General features: G+C 36.2%; 1 protein-coding gene across 3 annotated transcripts in view; it reads right to left on the bottom strand.

Annotated features, from left to right (window-relative positions):
* The window catches only part of LOC140159400 (long-chain-fatty-acid--CoA ligase 1-like), a 61,680-nt gene that overhangs the window by 29,470 nt on the left and 12,596 nt on the right, over window positions 1–19,614 (bottom strand). For all 3 annotated transcript variants that reach the window (XM_072182861.1, XM_072182863.1, XM_072182862.1), the window contains exons 2-4: window positions 12,741–12,930; window positions 4,884–5,007; window positions 1,021–1,088 (exon numbers count right to left, since the gene is read on the bottom strand). In XM_072182861.1, coding sequence (XP_072038962.1) covers window positions 1,021–1,088; window positions 4,884–5,007; window positions 12,741–12,905 — 357 coding nt within the window. In that variant the 5' untranslated portion in view covers window positions 12,906–12,930. The remainder of the gene's footprint in view (window positions 1–1,020; window positions 1,089–4,883; window positions 5,008–12,740; window positions 12,931–19,614) is intronic.

Here is a 19,614-nt window from a genome sequence, read left to right as displayed (position 1 = left end):
CATTTAACAGGCCTGGGATTTCTTGTATCGATCAGTTTCTCCATAGACAATACGTGTGTGAGTGCACGCACACAGTAAATGAAAAATCGCTCTAGTGGAAACTGTATTGACAGTGGTCATCCCTAATTATAGGCTTATTTCATGCAAGCTTAAATATGAAGGATAGACCAATGTTTAATTTCAAATTAAGCTTTACCAGGAAAGTTGAAAAAGAAGGAGGAAGAACGGAATTATATCCTTGAGATAATCCCGTAGGTTATCCTGTCGCACCTATTCATAGTCCTTTATTCTCAGGTAGTTACACATCTACTTGAAAGTAGCCTTTGATGTGATGTGCCTTGCCGACTACGGTTGATTAACTTTCACTCCAGAATTGAAACCATATCCAATGTTTCTATAGATAATTCCTTGAAAGTATGACACGTGTGTGTTAAGAACCTGATGTTGCTCTGCAGGGATACCGCACGTGGATACTATAAGAAAGAAATGATGTAGTTTTGTAAAGATTCCAAAAAAATCCGCCCATTTTGGAATATATATTAATTATTTAGGAGAGTGTTTTAGGATTTTGTTAGAAACGGATGATTTTTGATCATCTATATTTTATTGTTTTAATGTATTTTCCTGTCATTTCCTGCAAACCTAATAAAGATATTTTGATAATTGAAAATAGTCTGTATCATAAATCGTAGAGGTTGAAAGCGTAACCAAGCGTGCAAAATTATTATTTGCCATGGAACTTCGGTCATATTTTATTTGAAATAAACTGGATGTTAGGATCTGCATGCATGGTATGCATGGTATTGATGGTATACAGACACTGACCTTTCCCTAAAACCAGTAAGCAGCAACTTGTGTATCACACCCGTCATGGGTTCGAACCCTTTTGTTGTATTTTATTGTTAAACCTAAATAGCGTGATTGCTTTTGAATGAGCGGCAACACACATATTTTGTTTGAGGATAGCTGGATCTATCTCCTTCTTTTACATCTTCTCTGGCTTTACATTGCTTTTATTACCTCACTGTATTTCATCCATTTGTATGGCTGGCCTGGGCCAGGTCTCCAACCCAAACAGTCGCCATCATCTACACAGGGTAAAAACAAACAAAAAATAAATTCGAGATAACATTCCAGGCTCAATATCTTGTTCTAAATGGTCACAGATTAAAGAGGAGAGATAGTCCACCATCAGGCAAATTCCTTGTGCTTTGTATGCAATGAAAATTCTAGGATATTCATGAGGGCCAATTGTCCTATCCCCTGTGTCTAACAATTAGCAAATGGCGCTGGATGACTTCACGAAAATGCGAAAAAATAAATACTGCGCTTAAAAAATGTTCGTTACTCCAGGGAGCCACAGGGAGGATAAAATTGGGAAAAGGAGAATTTGTTGGCAAGCCAAAAAGGGGACAAGAAACATTTCGCAGGTGAAAAGGAGGGGGCAATTTATAAGGCACCTAAAAATACAAATGAAAAGGCTAAATTTAAATATATGCAAAATTCCCTGCTTGCTACATTCTCATTGCATTTAATGTTTGCATACTTGGCTCCAAAATACTTGTGTAAAGGGAGGTACAAGGATGTTTTGGGAGGTTGAGAGGGGAGGAATAAGCAACAATTTGGCATGCCAAGAGGAAGGGGCGAGCAATTTATGGCACACCATTAGGAACTTTTACACTCCCAGGGCTCATAATTAATGCACGTCCCCTAATATATTTCTTTATTGACCACAATGAAGATCTGAACCATAGATCATCATGATCTATGTCTGAACAAACATCTTCATTTGATGTGATCCACTCAGACCCAAGTCGGTCATTTTGATAATTGAGTTAGTACATATCTAACTTCATCAGTATCTATGCTTACTAAAGATAAAATCCCTTCATCCCTGGTATAATTGCTTGCAAAGTTACGTATGTTTTGATTATGAATGTTCTATAAGTTCATTTTCATTTGTACTTCTTTTGTTTTGCTCCCTATTTAGAGGTATAATTTCAATTTGATTATTGCCAACTTTGGCCCGATTGGATCATATCAAGTAACATTTATGCAATAAACAGATAACAGATGTACTGTGCAAAGTTAAGGTCACTGATAAAGTTATCGCATTATCTGTCCATTGATAAAATTCATTGAATGGTATTTGAAGTGAATTTAAACAGCACTTGCTATCGCTATTCAAATATTTATACTGATATAACACTCTCAACATGCCATACCAAATATTACATCTGATGTTTTCAGAGCATTGCTGCATTTTAATGGTGCTGAGGATACCATATAGTAATTCAAAGTTAATTATTTTCAAAAATTGCAGAGTTACTAAAATGCTCTCAATTTTTGTTATAGGAGCAAAGTCCATGTAAGTTATATACAACCGGAGTGTGAACATTAACAAGAAAAATTCTCAAAAGGTGGTTATCCTGAAAATATGCTGTTTCCTATATAAATTTGCGTAGAAAATATCCTCATAAATCACATAAAGATCACTTTCCTTGTTTATACAACTATAAAATTAAGGTCATCCCACAACAAAGAATATGGAAATAAGGTCATTGATATTCATAATTCGCAAATAACATACATGTAATACAAATCTATTCACCACAAGAGGTTGTCACCCTACCAAGTTTAAACTACCTGCAAAATATGCAAATAAGCTCATTAATATTCATAAATATGCAAAAAAACAGCCCAAAACCAAACTATACGGCTTAAGATGTCATCATACTACAATACTACAAGTTTATCACCCTACCATAACTATACAGCTTAAAAGGTCATCACACTCTATCACCCTACCAAGTTGGAAGCTCATCAGTTATTGCATATGCAAGCCACTGAGTCATTAACGGATAACAGTGGAGGAGTATCGACTCCGTTATTAGCAACATATCCTTCAAACACGTTTGTCTTGGAAACATATTTGTCCTTCAGGTACGCCACAATGTGTTGCGACCGAGAAAACAAATATATTGAATGTTTTATTCGTCAATGGAAAGAATATTTTAATTTGGTAAAATATGAACTATTTCATTCAGTGAACAGACCATTATTTCACCTCATGACAATATTCTTACCATTGTACTCATAAACATTAACTATTTGTGTACTATTTCCATGACTGTATCATTCACTATACACCAAACATCTAAACACAGCCAAAATAAAAAGTCTCCAGTAGTTCCATCCCCATTTAATCAAGAGTCTGATGAGTTTATGGCAAAATAATTTATATACTAATTTTCTATACACTTTCCTTCGAAGGTTGATACCAAATTTGATATCAAAAGTTTAATCATCGTGAGTATAGGAGCCGTTGTTTGGAAATTCGTGCAATTTTTAAAATGACAAATTATGAATTGACCACACAAAAGTCAATGCATGGTATCAGCTTATTTTGTGGCCCGAAGCAACCCGTTCAGGAATCATTGTACACTTGCCTGCGCACAATTGAAATTTGATTCGCATTTTGACATGCATGGGTAAACCTTTAACCTACCGGCCTATTCAGGCGACGTAATTCTTAGGCACTCACGCTAGCTCCGCTTCACGTGATACAATTCCTATGTCATTTTTAAAATTGCACGAATTTCCAAACAAAGGTTCCTATGCAAACGATGATTAAACTTTTGATATCAAATTTGGTATCAACCTTCGAAGGAAAGTGTATACAAAATTATTATGAATTATTTTGCCATAAATTCATCAAACTCTGATTAAATGGGGATGGAACTAGTGGAGACTTTTTAATTTGGCTGTGTTTATATCAGTGTAGGGAAGTTGAATTCAATGCATTTCTCCTGCTGATGAGCCACATAGACTTGTCTTCCCAAAATAACAACTTTAGACATCAATCAATCAATCTGCAACTACGCAACCGATGGCTTAAAATATCACATGGATCTACAATGGCTTGAAAATTGCAAATGCACATTATGCATCAGTCTTGATATAATTAAGGAAATAAACATTTTTCTAAAAAATAAATATTATTTTCAGTAATGTCACTCACCACCGCTAATTGGGGGGTGCTGATTTTCAACAAAAGTGGATTTAAATTTTTTTTAGGTTAAAAGTGCGTAAGGGCTTGGTCACCCACCTTTGAACAGTATTTTGTATGGGACCTAAGAGCACATACATGTAAGATCCACCAAATTGCATTCTGAATACAAGGAATGTCCTTCTGATATCATTTTTTTAAATTCACGATACAATATATTAACTTTTATGGCAAATTATTCAAAATTGACCATTTAACAGCCCTTCGTTTTAGTTCAAAGGATGACACTCCTCATATTCAGAATGCAATTTAGTGTGTCTGATGTGATGTGCACTCATCAGGTCCCACAAAAATACTGTGCAAAGGTGGGTGACCGAGCCCTTAATTTTTCATTTTTCCGGGGGGTAGTACAGGAATCATGGATGCACCATGTATGGATGAACCCTGACTACACCCCTTTATCACCTCATTACACGATTGGATCAAACTTGCAGTCAAGTCATGATAGAACCACAAGTCAAGTCTACAAGTCATGAGTCAAGGCTTTGAGGGGTCGAGTCATGAGTCCAGTCAACCAGGCCAAATCATGATCTGAGTCAAATCATTTAAGGTTTGTGTCATAAGTCGAGTCACAAGTCACCAAATATCAAGTGGTCCGAGTCGAGATGAGTCATCGTAAGTCGGATTGGGAGTAAGCCTTGGCTGGGCTCAAGACACCAAGGCAAACAGAAAGTCAGATGGAAGGGTGAGATAGCAAGTTTCATAGGGATCAGGTGGATGGCAAAAGCAAATGACAGGAATTTTGGTGCCAACTTGGGAGGCTTTAAGCCCTGCAGTGGGCTGAATACTGCTGATGATGATGATGATGACTTACTTGACTGTTTCATGCCTCTTTGTAAGGTATCATACACTGTGTTCATATCATCGTACATTTTCTCAATGAAGTGCTGTCCTTTTTCATGGTTGACGAGTGTAGAGCAGCGAATACGCTCCTCACCCTGCAAGGAGAAACAACAAAATTGCTTGAAATTATCTATTACACAATAACCGGTAAACCCAATGGTCCCAACCACATCCCAGATGCTATTTTTTTTGAGTAAAATGAACTGTTGGATAGATGTCACTGCATTTGCAACAACTTTCGCATATGTGATGTGATCAAGCAAAATCAGTCGGAAGACGGAAATATTGATTTTGAGATATAGCCAAACAGTTTCCTATTGTTTTGGAAACTCAACTGCTCATATCTTGATTTTTAAATTATATCCTGATTTGTATATATATCGATCTATGTTAATTATTATATAATGTATTTGATGATATTGATTGATGAATAAAATATGAATGAATGAATGAATCTTTTGAACTGGTTGTCCAAATTCAATGAGGTTTTCTGCAAAATGTTGCTTTGTAAATGCTGTTTACAATCATATTAGAAAGTGAAAATTGAATATGTCCGACTTCAGACTGATTTTGCTTGATCACACCACATAATTATTAGCACCATTTTCCAAAATGCTGATTTGTGGGTATTTTGTCACATCTCTCGGAATCAATATTTGGCACCTTCCTGTTGTGGTGGCAAAAAGTTCACTATATATGCAAAAATGACCTAGTTTTGAGTTCATATATTGCTTTATTTTAATTTTATATGTAATCATGTGTAAATTCCTCCAATCAGAGCTGGTAATGTGGGTATAGTTCCATTTATAATGAAATGTGTGGTGCGTACATCTCTCACCTCACCTCACCTCCCTCCCCCTCCTTTTAATAACACTGCTATGAATTAACTTCCAATATGCTTGCATGCACCTTAAATATCAGATTTGTTTTATTTTAATTGATTTTTATTTTTATTTTTTTAATTCCAAGAACTACTAGATACCCTATGATACAGTCAAAAAAGACCAATGGAATGCTAGACATACGCAACCCTATCAGGCATTTATTAACAAATTTAAAGCATGTTTTTACATGTGAATATGGAAAAATCATGGGTAAAAACCCATGAATTTTGCACATTGAAGATGAATTTTTAGCAATAGAAAAAAAAAAAATGATATCATAGAGGTACTTTAATTGTATCCGAAAGTTGTAGAAGCATTAGGAATGAAGTGAAACAATCAATTTAAGACAAAAATTAACTTACATTTATCAAAAATGGTAAGAAATGAAAAAATTGATTTAAATCAGTGATTTAAAAAAATATTTGATTTAAATCGTGCCAACCCTGGTATTATATTTATTCTATTGCTACACAATAGAATAGCATGATAAGAAAAGACAGGAAGTGGAATTGAAGACAAAAGACAAGTGAACCATTAACTAATTTATTCTAAACTTTTATTCGAAAGAATTCAAATTTAAGAAGAGAATGGTTTAGCCGCAAGAAATGATTCACTCTGCCGGAATCTTTTAGGTCAGTGTACATTTTTGTGAAAGAAAGTTTGATATCTCATTGACTTTTCCAAAAATATTTATTCAGAAATGAACAATTGATAAATTGGATCACTGTACCCTACAATTAATTCATAAAGTCAACTGGTGTGAGCCCGGGGGTGTGAGTTTATTTCATAGCCACTGTGGTTGACCTGGCCATAACTTCCAAGTAAACAGCAGGTTTGAAAGAGTGCGTAACCTTGAACTTGACTACACAATGTCACTGTAGGCATGATCACACGGGAGCTTACCTCTGTGTTACCGTAACACAGAGGTAGTGCAAGGTCATCCTTCCTCATGGTCTTTAAACTCTAAGCTAAGCACCCCGTGTTAGCTACACGGCTCTGTGTTTGCTTCGTGGCAAAAATAGGAATATTTTACATGGCCGTTTAGTATATACCTGACTGTCCGTACCCTGCGATAGCCAAGTGTCTCTTAATTTAAGGGGAATTATGTCCTAAACATGTTTTTTTAGCTGTTTTCTTCTCCACTCAATTTCTTTGTCTTTCCATACACTTATCAGCACTTCTGTTTCTTCTTTTGATTAGTTTAAGTCATGGCTTTTTCGTTTTTTGTGGTGTTTCTTTCATGCTCATTAGGGAGAAACGGAGATAATTTATTATGAATTTATTGCGAAAGAAAATGTAAAATACTGCGAAATTGTAAGTGTTGTATCCATAAGGTCAAGCTTACCACGAAATCTTGTTCTTATACGGGCGCTAATACAGAACGATCGCTTCGTGTTAGGGCGCTACCACAGAGATTTCTCTGCGGTAAATCTTCTGTGTTAAGCTTTGTGTTAGTTAACACGATACTTGTTCAGACTGGTGCTAACACAAAGCTACCTCAGAGGTAGCTTGGTGTTAGCTTAATACAAAGCTACCCCTAAGCTCGTCTGAACACAGCTATTTTCCCAGCAAGTTACTGACTTTACAATCAAATATTCCGAATTTACACCAATTAGGGGCCTACAGCCATAACTTCAGTAATTTTTCAAAATTATTATCCAATTTGACTAATTGACTACCTACTTATATGCAGCATTTGTACTTTCACATATATATGAACTCTGTAACATCCATGCAGAAATTATTAAATAAATAACTGGGACCTTCTGGAATGACAACGTACATTTGCATTCTCTGTATATTTACATTCTACTTCATGCTTGAATTAGTTTACTTGAGATCTGTTTAATTTAGTTCAGTTTATAAGTTAATTCAGTTATAGGTTATTTAACATATCATCAGCCTGCTACGCTAATTGCCCAAGTCATTTTTTGTAATTTTGATAACAAAGTACAAAATATGGTTAAAACATGCATTTAAACATATTTATTCACCAATATTTGCCCAAGAACAAAATGATAATGATACAAATGAAAGGGAATAATCCAAAATAATCAGGGGGATTATGCAACTGATGCATGCTTGAAACACATTTTGTTCTTTGTTCTCAAAATTACGAAAAATGACTTAGGCAATTAGCGTAGCAGGCTGACGATATATTTATGAATATATTCTAAATCATCCAGGTAGATATAAAGTAAAATATTTAAACTATTCATCTAAACAGAAAGTGCAAAGTTTACTTTATTTAAATTGAATGCTTTAAATAGTTTGGTTTGGTTTATCAATTAAGTTGATTGCAGTAGCATAGCCAGGATTAGTGTGGTGGGGGCCAAATTTTCATCTCCATTTGAGGGGGGATTTCACCCCCGACTCGCCTCTGTTTACGCCATTGATTGATTTACTTTGGTTTGATTTAGTTTATTATACTTTTTCAACATGCATTGATTTTACAACAAAATCAAAACCCCTGATCCATTGAAAAGGAAATACAGTCTACATACTATTAATATGCTACATATTACAAATTTATTCCAACACTTGATTTAACATTCCAAGGACATCCATCTGTACTGGTAAATATCCTTTTAGTTTGCATAAATATATTTTTATTGCTCTTTTTCTATATGAATCTTTTTGAATCAAAATGAACAATCTATACAGGGTGGGCCTAAAACAACTTTACCCAAATAAAAAGGTTCATATCTCAAAAAGTCTGCTTCAAATTGAATACCTGAGTGGAAGAAGGGCCCAACTCCATTTTTTTACAAAAATGAGTTTGACCCATCATTTTATTGCCAACAGACTGTTCTTCCTTGTGTGTGAAAGATGAGTCAAAATCTACTCTCCAAATAGTCTTCCATGTACACTTAATCATGGTTTTTATGGAACTCCATGGAGTTGGGCCCTTCTTCCACAAATATTGGAATATAAGATAAATTTTGTTCACCCATGAAATCTGCTTTTCACTACAATAAACTTTCTTGCTAACATATTACATGCTTCTACTTGTGCAATTAATGGATAATTATCAAATTTCTGTGGCTATTTATAACACATCTGCTCACAGAACTGGCACTTGCAGTATATTAGTGGAAGAAGGACCCAACTCCAGTTCGTATTAAGACCTGTACCGTTGCCATGGAAACATCATATGTAATTTCGAATGTATGTAGTATTGTATGTTCATGTATTAAAGGTCCCTGAAGATGAAAACATTCTGTCTATAAAACTTTTCCAAATATTAAGTTTTTTCTTAATATCTCAAAAACAGTTTTGATGGAGTTGGGCCCTTCTTCCACTCAGGTATTCAATTGTTTTCACACATTCGTAAAGATTTGGTGAAAAAACTATCCAAAAATGTATTTGGATGTACTAGTGATGCTAGTTTTAAATCAAGGGGTCAAAATTAACTTTGTCCACGCGAAGGCCTACTAGCTGTCGCGTCGCATCACTTGTAATACCGAGTTCGATAGAGAATGAGAACCACTCAGTATACGCACAAATTTGTTCAGCAATTTTATATAACACAACCAAATAAATCAAACATAAACAATTTAAATTTCAAGCTACGATATTTCGTCATGATATGCAGCTTTCATGCTACAAAGATATAAAAACAATTCTCTTCAAATATGCGCAAAAGCAGTAACCTTAGACCTCATTTTTTGTCATTGTTTGTCAAATGTTATCTACAAGAAAGTTTGCACTTTTTGCGTTCGTGGTATGTTCGGCCGGCAAATTGTTGCGTCGACAACTGACTCTGGGGTTAGCTGCAAGTTCCCTTTGAACCGCTGCAATATTTGCAGCTGAACGGTCGGTTCTTGGACGTTCCGCTCCGTGCTTTGCATCTATTCATCACACTACCGAGGTAGTGAAAGTTGTTCATGTGTAGAGTTATGGTAGGTTTTATGGGACTCTTACGTTCGGAAGCGAATCCGAAATTGGCTACACTTCCAAAAAGCTTTCTGTTCTTAAGTATACCTCTGCCATAAAAGTCCTCTCTTGTGTTGTGAATTGCCTTATCTTGACACCTTGCAAACCTATTTAGAAATAAGCCACACAGTCTCAAACTGCACGAAGACCTATTTAATATTCAAATCTTGCGCCAGATGAAACCTTTGTAATTGTGTAATTTTTATGCTAATTGTTGGTCAATAACAGGAGTGAAGTTCGAGTACATGATAAGTAAATGGGGATTAAAATCGATTGTATTTCTTTCATGCATATAAAACAATCATCACTTTTCAAAGACAAGCCAAACGTGTTTACCAATTACATGTATGCTTAACGCATATGTATGCCTTACTCTTAGCAGTCAGACAAATCCCATTGAATTACGTGTGGACAAAGTGATTTTTGACCCTCGGACGTAAAACTAGCACCATTTTGTTAATTTAGCTTCTTTTGTTTTCATTTCTTCATCACATACTCTTAGAAAGATATACATTTCGAATATGTAACATTATCATGAATAGCTCTTCTATAATTCGAGCAACCACCCTCTGAAATTGGGTAAAGTTGTTTTTGGCCCACACTGTAGAATATTACATAATTTACTTCCAATCATGATTGGGTAAGGGGCTGTGCTATAATTATGAGCAGGGAGGGCAGTATATTTCTGAACGGTGTGCTAAATAGGCCTATTTTTCTTGTCCTCTTCCTCCCAGTATGCCAAAAACTGCTTTTTGACCCCTTAAATGTTTAAGATAATGATGCACACAGTAAATTATATTAGAATATGTATGTACTGTTTTCACAAATGTGTGCAACAAATCATTTGCCCCCCTTTTTTGTTTTTTACCTACAAAAAATAATTTGCCCTCTGCCTTTTTGCTTCAAAAAATTCCTACCCCTTCCCAATTTTCCCTTCCCCAGGGTGTTCGGTGTATAGATATCGCACAGGACCTACATGTATACATGTGTGATTGAACAAAACTCAGTTAGTTGAACCATCAATGGTGCACACAATCAGGACTGCAAATTTGAGACCCACAGAGACAAGTGGTAGAGATTCTGCACCCTGTGCCCAAACCAAGAAGCAAATGTATGCAACCACACAAACACCCACAAAAGAAACATTTCCACTAGTCCCATTCATAATTCAGTAATTGTAAATTGTCAAGTATTTACTCATAAATATTTGACTGTACACTGATTCATGCCTAGTTGCACCCCTGGTATTTCTGTATTGTCATTTGCTATCAGTCTTTCCAGTTAGCCTACTTACCATACTCACCCCACTTAAAATCATTACACTATTAGTATTATCGTAACAATATTTCAATGGTTTGGTGCAAGAAAGGTCTATGTACAATAGCTGCCCTATAGACAATTGGACCATTTCTGCATTCTATATTGTACACATATGACACCTGGCAGCTATTGCAGATGGGGCTTTCTTGCACCAAATCCCCGATTTGTGTCCATTGAGAATCTTCTATAACCAAACTGACTGGTAATTCAATTAATTTCACTATTCATAGCTTTGCAAAATTTTAGGGTGTAAGAGTGTTGTAGCTTCACTTCATTATTATGCTTAAAATATTTTCAAATCTAATCAAGTCCAATTTTACCGCTGATATGGTATATCCACAATAAGGTTAATAATGTTTCATTTTGTGTAGACCCGCAACCAGGGGGGAGAGAGGGGGTGGATCCCCCTCAAATCGCCTAAGGCCAAAAGTCTCCTTTTTTGACCCAAAAAGTAACATTTGCGAGCGTAGCCGCCAAGAAAATAGAGGATTTTCTTGCCTTTTTGGTCAGAAAGGTCTCAATTTTGTAAAAAAGCCCACTTTTTTCAAAATCTGCCCCAGTCCACTTTTTCAAACTTAAAAATAAATCCTGGTTACAGGCCTAATTTTGTGTCCTTGTTACCCACTCACACAGTGTGACACACAGTGTGACACACAGACACACACACTACTCAAACATGCACTCATATATTTGAAAATAAATTAAGGTACACCTAACATTTAAAAAATCTTTTGATATGCCCTGATAATATCTATAGTATTAGTAATATAGACACTTTTTCAGAGCTATCAAAGCTACATTTTGCTTCATGTAGCCAAAACTAATTTGGGGAAAGTTGTAAAATGTTGATGAAATGTCAACATTTCTTGACAAATTGGTCTAGTGATGGGTCCACTTAAAGATTCTCAGTTGTTTCTCCCTAACCAAACCAAACTTGAGACCCCTCTTATCATAGGTGATTTTTCTGTTTCAAATGATCTGTCAGAAAGGGAGTCTTTTGGTCACAGTGGTCTTAACTCCAACACCCAAATCCTATTTTGGTAAGGGAAGGAAAGAAGGAAGAAAGAAAGAAAGAAGTAGAGAAAACTTTTTTTCAGGAACCCCTCGGGTGCCAGGCACGTGCACGGCCACATCTTGCAATGGGGTCTACCTTGACCAGCCAAGCTTTCCATGACCATATGACTGTTCGCATAATCGCATCATGTGAGATACCCACGCTTGCAGATGCTTTGTGAATTGAGCTTTTTTTAATGTTTGGTTTGGTTAGGGTTAAATTCATTCATTTTCATTTCATTCGGCTGTGAAGCAGGCGACTACAACGTTTCTCCATGTACTACGAGTAGGGTGTTGTTTGCCTTCCAGGGTTATAAAAGAGGAACCTAAACCATAGAAGATGTAAACAGTCTATGATGTAAGAAAAGTATTATATCTACTCTGCCTAAACACAGCTCTCTGTTACACATCAGTAGCTATCAGTGACAATAACATTAAATATTGATCAGAAACTATAAATAGATATGCACATGGCATCATTAATGACATTATCAATACACACCCAACTCATAATCATATTGAACCATTGATATAGTGCAGTAAATTACATAAGTACAAAGTTATAACTGAAAACAGTCAATCATTTCAAAAAAATAACACACTTAACATTGCTCCATTCACAAAATCAAACTTACCGGCAAAAGCACAGACTGTTTGTTATAATCATACTTGGCCATGATGCGTGTTTTAGATCCACGGTGTGTTAACCAATAGAGGGTGGTTCCTAGGACTACTACTACTGCTGTGCCAGCAGCCACTATCCACACATTGTCATCTGCTAATTCCTTAAAGTCCTGCATGACTAACTCCTTTTGTGTTCACCTGCTGATATATAAAGGAGGCCAGGAAAGAAATAGTTTATGTTTGTTACTGATGCTTGTCTAGTATTCAAATCAATAACTGGTAAAGATGTTACTTGCAACAGCAAAAATCAGACAAATTGTTATATGCTGCTTTTTTTGTAACACATGTAACACCATAGTGTCTGTGATACAATACTCGCTATATCCAATAGCAGATTTAATGAATGGTAGTGATAACGTGATAACAGGGAATAGTGACCTTGAAAACCTGGTAAAGGAAACAGGAAGGCTATTTTGAGTCATATATACTAAAAGTATATTGTATCAAATATCGATCAGGAGCAATCTGTAGATAAAAATCTGAGCAGTGCCTGAGCTAGCAGCATACTGATAAAAATAAATCCCGCATGTAGGGAAAGGTATGGGCCGGGGAGGGGGGGGGGTATGGGTTCAATATGCAAGATTCCAAGGCTCATTGTATAAATGGGTTTTATTTTTCAATAACAGCAATACATGTGGAAATATATATGTGACCAGTGGCTTCCTTGATTCACTTCCTATAACTATGATCAATACCTCTGCAAAAAATAAACAGTATTATTTTAAGCAAAGTACCCACCCAAACAAATATGACTTGAAGGCTATGATGTGCCTTAATACTAGAAGAAGGAATTGATGCATTATATGCTGGCAAAGTTACGTAATTAATCGGATTAATTACCATAGCAATAGGTGAAAACAATTTTGAACATATCGCGCTGCACTACAAGCAGGTTACACTCATCACCTGTGTATGTCTGCAATCATAGATTGAATACAATACTGGTCTTTTCAAAGATACTAATCTTACAGGTGCGAGTGAACAGCATGATATGGTTCCGTGTGAACGTATCAGTGCAGCGCAGTATATTCAAAAATTGTTTTCACCTATTGCTATGGTAGTTAATCCGATTATTACATAACTTCGTCAGCGTATACAAGTCAGATGTTGTAATTTTCTGCAAGCATAGAGAAAAGACAGAAAGTCTCAGCACAAGATGACAAACTGATCGGTTCAGTCTCTGGGCTACTGCCATTTTGTGTAATATAAACACATCTATCAAATTTGGTATTTTTAGGCCAATTTTTAACACATACTAGTACTTACTGGATTTCTTCCTCAATTTCCTTTCTTATCTTTTTTTTTAATCTCTTCTCTTCTCATTTTCCCATCTTTTTCCTTCCTCTTCCCCTTTCCTTTCTGTTGCCTTTCCTTTTTTCTTTTCCCCAACTTAATCTTTTCATTTGTTTATCATGCAAATGCAAGACAACAACAAACTATGATAAATTACAATTTGATATGTCTTTTCTCAGGAGTTTCTCAAAAGTTTCTTTGCTACCCTTCTTCAGTTTATAATTTATGGAAAAAATAGCAATTGTGCCTTTGATGATATTGCAATAACAATAAACAACTGCTTGTAATTCCATGGCCAAACAATTCTTCAGTGCACAGTAGAATATATAGAATTTCCTATTCAGGCCAATAATCAATATGGTACATGTACTTACTATGTGATACTTATTATTCATCTTAAATAAAACCTGTTGTCATTACTTATTGAACTGACTGACTGCCCTGGGTCATTGGCCCTGTAACATGGATTAAACTACAAAGTATTTCTGACTGCCCTGGGTTATTGGCCCCATAACAAGGATTAATTGATAAAACTTTCTGTCTATCCACAGAGGGGGTACTTTATGAAATTAGGATGTGCTAGAAGCACTCTGTGTACAACTATAGCAGGGTTTGATAGTGCAAGATCTAACTACACAATTATAGCTGCCTTATAGAGATGTAAGGGATGCACCATTAGACTTTGTGAAAGAGGGGGGTGGAGGAAGTTGGGGTCGGGGCAATTTTTTTTTTCGCCGCCTAAGGCGACAAGTTTTGTTTTTTTAATTTTCATGCATTTATACAGTTAGGTGGGGAAAGGTGAGTTTTTTTTGTTTGTTTTTTAGTGTTGGTGGGGAAAGTTTTTTTTTTTGCTCATGTAGTGGGGGAAGTTTTTTTTCTTTTTCAAAACTTCTTCCCCCCTTGAAGTCTAATGGTGCATCCCTAACCAATTTTATCTGCACATCTAATACAGTGACACCTGGCAGCATTTGCAGATCTATGGCCTTCTGACTAACGCCTCGAAATTATAATGCACATACAGGATGAGAAACAATTTTTATACAACAAAACAATACAAAAACAAATTTCAGTCAAAATTAATCTGACATTATTTACGAGAGGTCATTATTTGACAATAAAATAATATGGAAATCCCTGAAATAGCTATTGTAGAACACACTTGTCTAGATATTATAAAGGATTAGGATGGAACTATGAAAAAAGGTATAAAAAAAGGTAAATATGTGACACGATCTGGTCCATGGGGGCCAAAGGAGGCATTTTTGAAAATTGAGTTACTGCAATTATTACATTACACATACAAATGTACAATAGGCTATCATTTACTGAAAACACCAAAGGTCTAGCTTACTTGGTTCTAAAGTTATGAAGTTTTTTGATGTCTATTTTCTTATGTATTATATTGTTTTTTACTCCATGGTTTTACCCTTATCTCAGTTTCAAATTTGCCGTCTTTGGCCCCCACAGACCAGATCGTGTCACATATATGTATATAGTTATAAATTCAAAAATTTATTTTTGTATATTTCTGATATCCTGAGGCACATTTTGTGATCTTTTCATGTATGCAAATAAGCTAGGAAGTCCCGTCCAACACAGTATTGTGATTGACAGCACTGCCATGATCGATGGTATGACACTAACGCGTGTTTGAAGTGGGAGCAGATGTATGATACTTTGACGTATAAATTATGTGCTGATCAAAACTTGTCTGTAAACTACTATAATAAACACCAGCTGTGTCCTCGGTCCCAGTCGGCTTCTGCTCCTGCGTCATTACATGTTCAGTGACGAAGGAGCAAGAACTGTCTTAAACGATGTGCTCAAAACTCGGTGTATGTATCCACGCTAAATGTGACAACAAGATTGGATTCAAATTTTAAACCGCTGCTTCTTGTTCTGCTGGAATTGCTGAATTGCTGCTATGCTACTTGCTCTATGTGAACATCCTAGTGTATCACAGGTCTACCCTGATCTGTAGTAACCCCAGAAGATTATAACCTAAATAGTCATCATCATGACTATTGCACAAATCGAGCGGTAAGTGTAAGAAGGTGATATCCGCAATAGCTGCCAGGTGTTATATTTCTGCATGATGTATAATGAAAGACAGAGATTTTATCGCGTCTGACGTCATCATCTGTCAATCAAACTCGAGCACGGTTTGTTTACAAGCGTCATGATGATGACTTGCTGAATGCGGCGGTATAACCAGGGCGCCTTATTGTTAATTTTGCACCTTCAAACATGCAAACCATCTCAAAAGTTAGGTCTTTATACTTATAGTAGGAAACTTTCTTTCGCGAAGGCACCATGTCAACAATGCCTAGAAAAGTTGCTTTTTGCCTTGTAAAAGTACGTAATTTTTCGCCATTTTCTGCTATTCCTTCTCTCCGATCGGCACCAGATAGAATGGCCTTCCTTTTACGAGCTATTAACCTGTGTAAACCAATCAAGGGCGGTTGTAATTGACAGCACCAGACGCGATAAATTCTTTTTATCTCTGTCTTTCATTATAGCATGCAGAAATGTTTAAATGTCTATAGGGCAGCTATTGCACATAGGGCCTTCTTTCACTAACTCCTCAAAATATACCACACTAAGCATGTAACAATATAGCCATTCAATCAAATTCATACAGTAAAAATAACAGAAACTTGTCAATTTCCCAGAATATTCTACCACTCTACTGTATGTGTTAGAAAGGTGCATACATTAGGCCATGAAAAAAAAAATTGTTTGCTTGCCCACCAGTGGGATTTTTGCGGTGGGTCGTTTGGTTGGAAAAATATTTTTATAATTACACACAACTATATAAATAAATAAATAAATGTAGATATTTATATATAGCGCTTTATGCCGTAAACAGCCTCAAAGCGCTTTACATTTATTCCGCCGTTATTAGAATAATCGGAACCACGTTTGCAGCCTACAAATGGCGCAGGGTTCATCAGTACAACGACTGTGACTACCCCTAACAGCTTCCCATTGCACCTGGGTGGGGTGAGGCAAGCGAGGCAAAGTGCCTTGCCCAAGGGCACAACACGGTGGCGGGACGGGGACTCGAACCCATGCACGTCGAGCAAGCTCTCAGATTATGAGTCCAAGGCCGTAACCACTGAGCCAACGTGCCCTCTGTAGGTAATGAACATTGGTCATGTAGAAAGATACATCAATACTTCACTTGAGACCTTACAATACACCATAGAAATTTATTCAATTAGAACGACTACATACCTACTAGCATAAGACGCCAAGTTTATGGGAAACATTGATGCATGAATGGATAGTAACCATTAAAAGGGTCGACCCTGATTTTGGCCACTTTTGGGTCGGTCGGTGGCGGGCCAGCAAGCAAATTATTTTTTGGCCTGATGTGAATGGTAGTGTATTCTCACTATCTCAGGGAAGTGAGATGGTACCCCCAGGAGAGCACTCAACTTTGGAGGTGGCGCATATGTAGGGCTGTTAAGACCCCCTTTTTCAGCATCGCTGTCACCAAAAGACCCCATATTTTTTTTACGAACACTGTGCTCTGTCACCCGAAGACCCCCTATTTTTCCATTTTATCTGTCACCCAAAGACCCTTACAAGTTCAATTTGAACAGCAACTTTCATTTATCACTGATTTTGTTACTTATTTTGAAAAAACAATGAAATTTGAAGCCATTTTGAACTAGAAATTGATTTTCGAGGTTTTTGTGGCGCTTTTTAGGCTGTCACCCAAAGATTCCATTAAAAAAAAGGTCATGTTCTCACCCAATGACCCCATATTTTTTACATTTTGCTCTCACCGAATGCTAAAAATCATGCTCTCACCCAATGACCCCATATTTTTTACATTTTGCTCTCACCGAATGCCCCTTAGTGCGAAAGTGCCAGCCCTACACCTATATCCATTTCATATTGAAGTGCCCCCTCTCTTCGGGGTATTCTAGTGTTAGAAAGGTGCCCACACAATGGTAGAACTAGTACTAGTATATTCCAACAGATAAGACATTTCCTTTCTACCACTAAAGTACAAAAACAGCATACAGCTTGTCTTACCTGGTTAGAAATAGAAAATAAGTTGCATTCAGTCTACTACTGAATGGTATGTCTTGTATGAGTCCAAAATGTTTATGCCACTCTACGGGTCAGTCAGCATCAATTCAAATTCTTTAGATTCAATACGTCTTGCTGTGCATCAAAGCGTCCTATCCTTGCCTGGCTAGTTGTCTGTCTGCTCCCAATGTTTATACTACTACTAGTATCACAGCAATTAAATGAACCTGTGTAAATACACAAACAAATATCAGTAGGTATCGTTTACTACATACTATATAGATAGGTACCTTTGTACTACAGGTGTCTATTTTTACACAGCTTCACAACTGTTACTCTCTTTTAACCTAGTCCAGGACTCGGACCCATACCCAGGATTTTTTTGTAGGAGTGCAAAATGATCAAAATGTGGACCTTTCTCCAAAATAAATCCCCCCTAAAATAATTAAATTTTTTGGGGCTATTTAAACATGAAAATTTGCTCAATTTCAATGGGGTTTCTGCAAATGCCTTATTCAATCATGTAGAAAACTGAAAATTGAATATGTCCAACTTCGGACTGATTTTGCTTGATAACACCACATTTAAGTAAAAATCTAATCTTTACCTACAGGGTCTTAGTCTTTTTAATGAAACTATGATCAAATAATATTAATTTTCATTTTGAATGGATTTCAACTATCCAAATCCTGTTTTTAAAAGACTGGTCCCAAGGGTGGATCCCGTTTGAAAGGGAGCCAGCCTATTAAAAATTTTCCCGCTTACTTCACATGTCAAATTTTATGGAGAATGTGATTTCCTTGGCCATTATCTGGGGGAGCCTCTCTGAGTCAGAAAATATTGCAAGCCTTCTGTGAAAATCATCAAAAAAATCCTCAATTTTTTTTTCTAAGATGGTGGATAGTCAAACTAATCATTCATATCTATGAACTTTTCCTTGCACTTTTTTAAACACACATTTACTTTTCCGTGCACTTTTTTTTCATAAACATTATTGGAACTTGATCATTTAGTTTTTCAACAAATATATTCAAATGCCCAGCTGCAAAGTACATGTATTACAGAATGACAACTATAAATCACCTGTTCAAAGCATAGTAAGATTGTTCTCTGGAGTCAATCTTAGAGGACAGTGTTTTGATGATATTCACCATCACCATGAAGTATTTTCCTAAAATTAACTCCTTTGATAACTGAATCATGCACATTTTGGAATGATGGCAAGCAATACACTTTAATTGGGGATCATTTTGATTGTCGTTCACGACTCAAAAATGCGATCCAGTTGCTATAGTGATAATCAGCTTACAGTACATGTAACAATTCGATGGCAAATAGTACTGCACAAATCTTTTCACCCATATTTCTTGATTGCACCCCATACCGCCCTCCCCACACTCGGCCTGCACTCATGTCCAAAATAATTTTGTTACATAAATGCATGCATGCACGAGTAATAGACTGGGTTTTTTTAATACTTTATAACAT

This window comes from Amphiura filiformis, chromosome 8, assembly GCF_039555335.1.
Source record: "Amphiura filiformis chromosome 8, Afil_fr2py, whole genome shotgun sequence".
NCBI lineage: Eukaryota > Metazoa > Echinodermata > Ophiuroidea > Amphilepidida > Amphiuridae > Amphiura > Amphiura filiformis.
The sequence above is the reverse complement of the archived record's forward strand: the minus strand, read 5'-3'. Positions and strand labels throughout refer to the sequence as shown.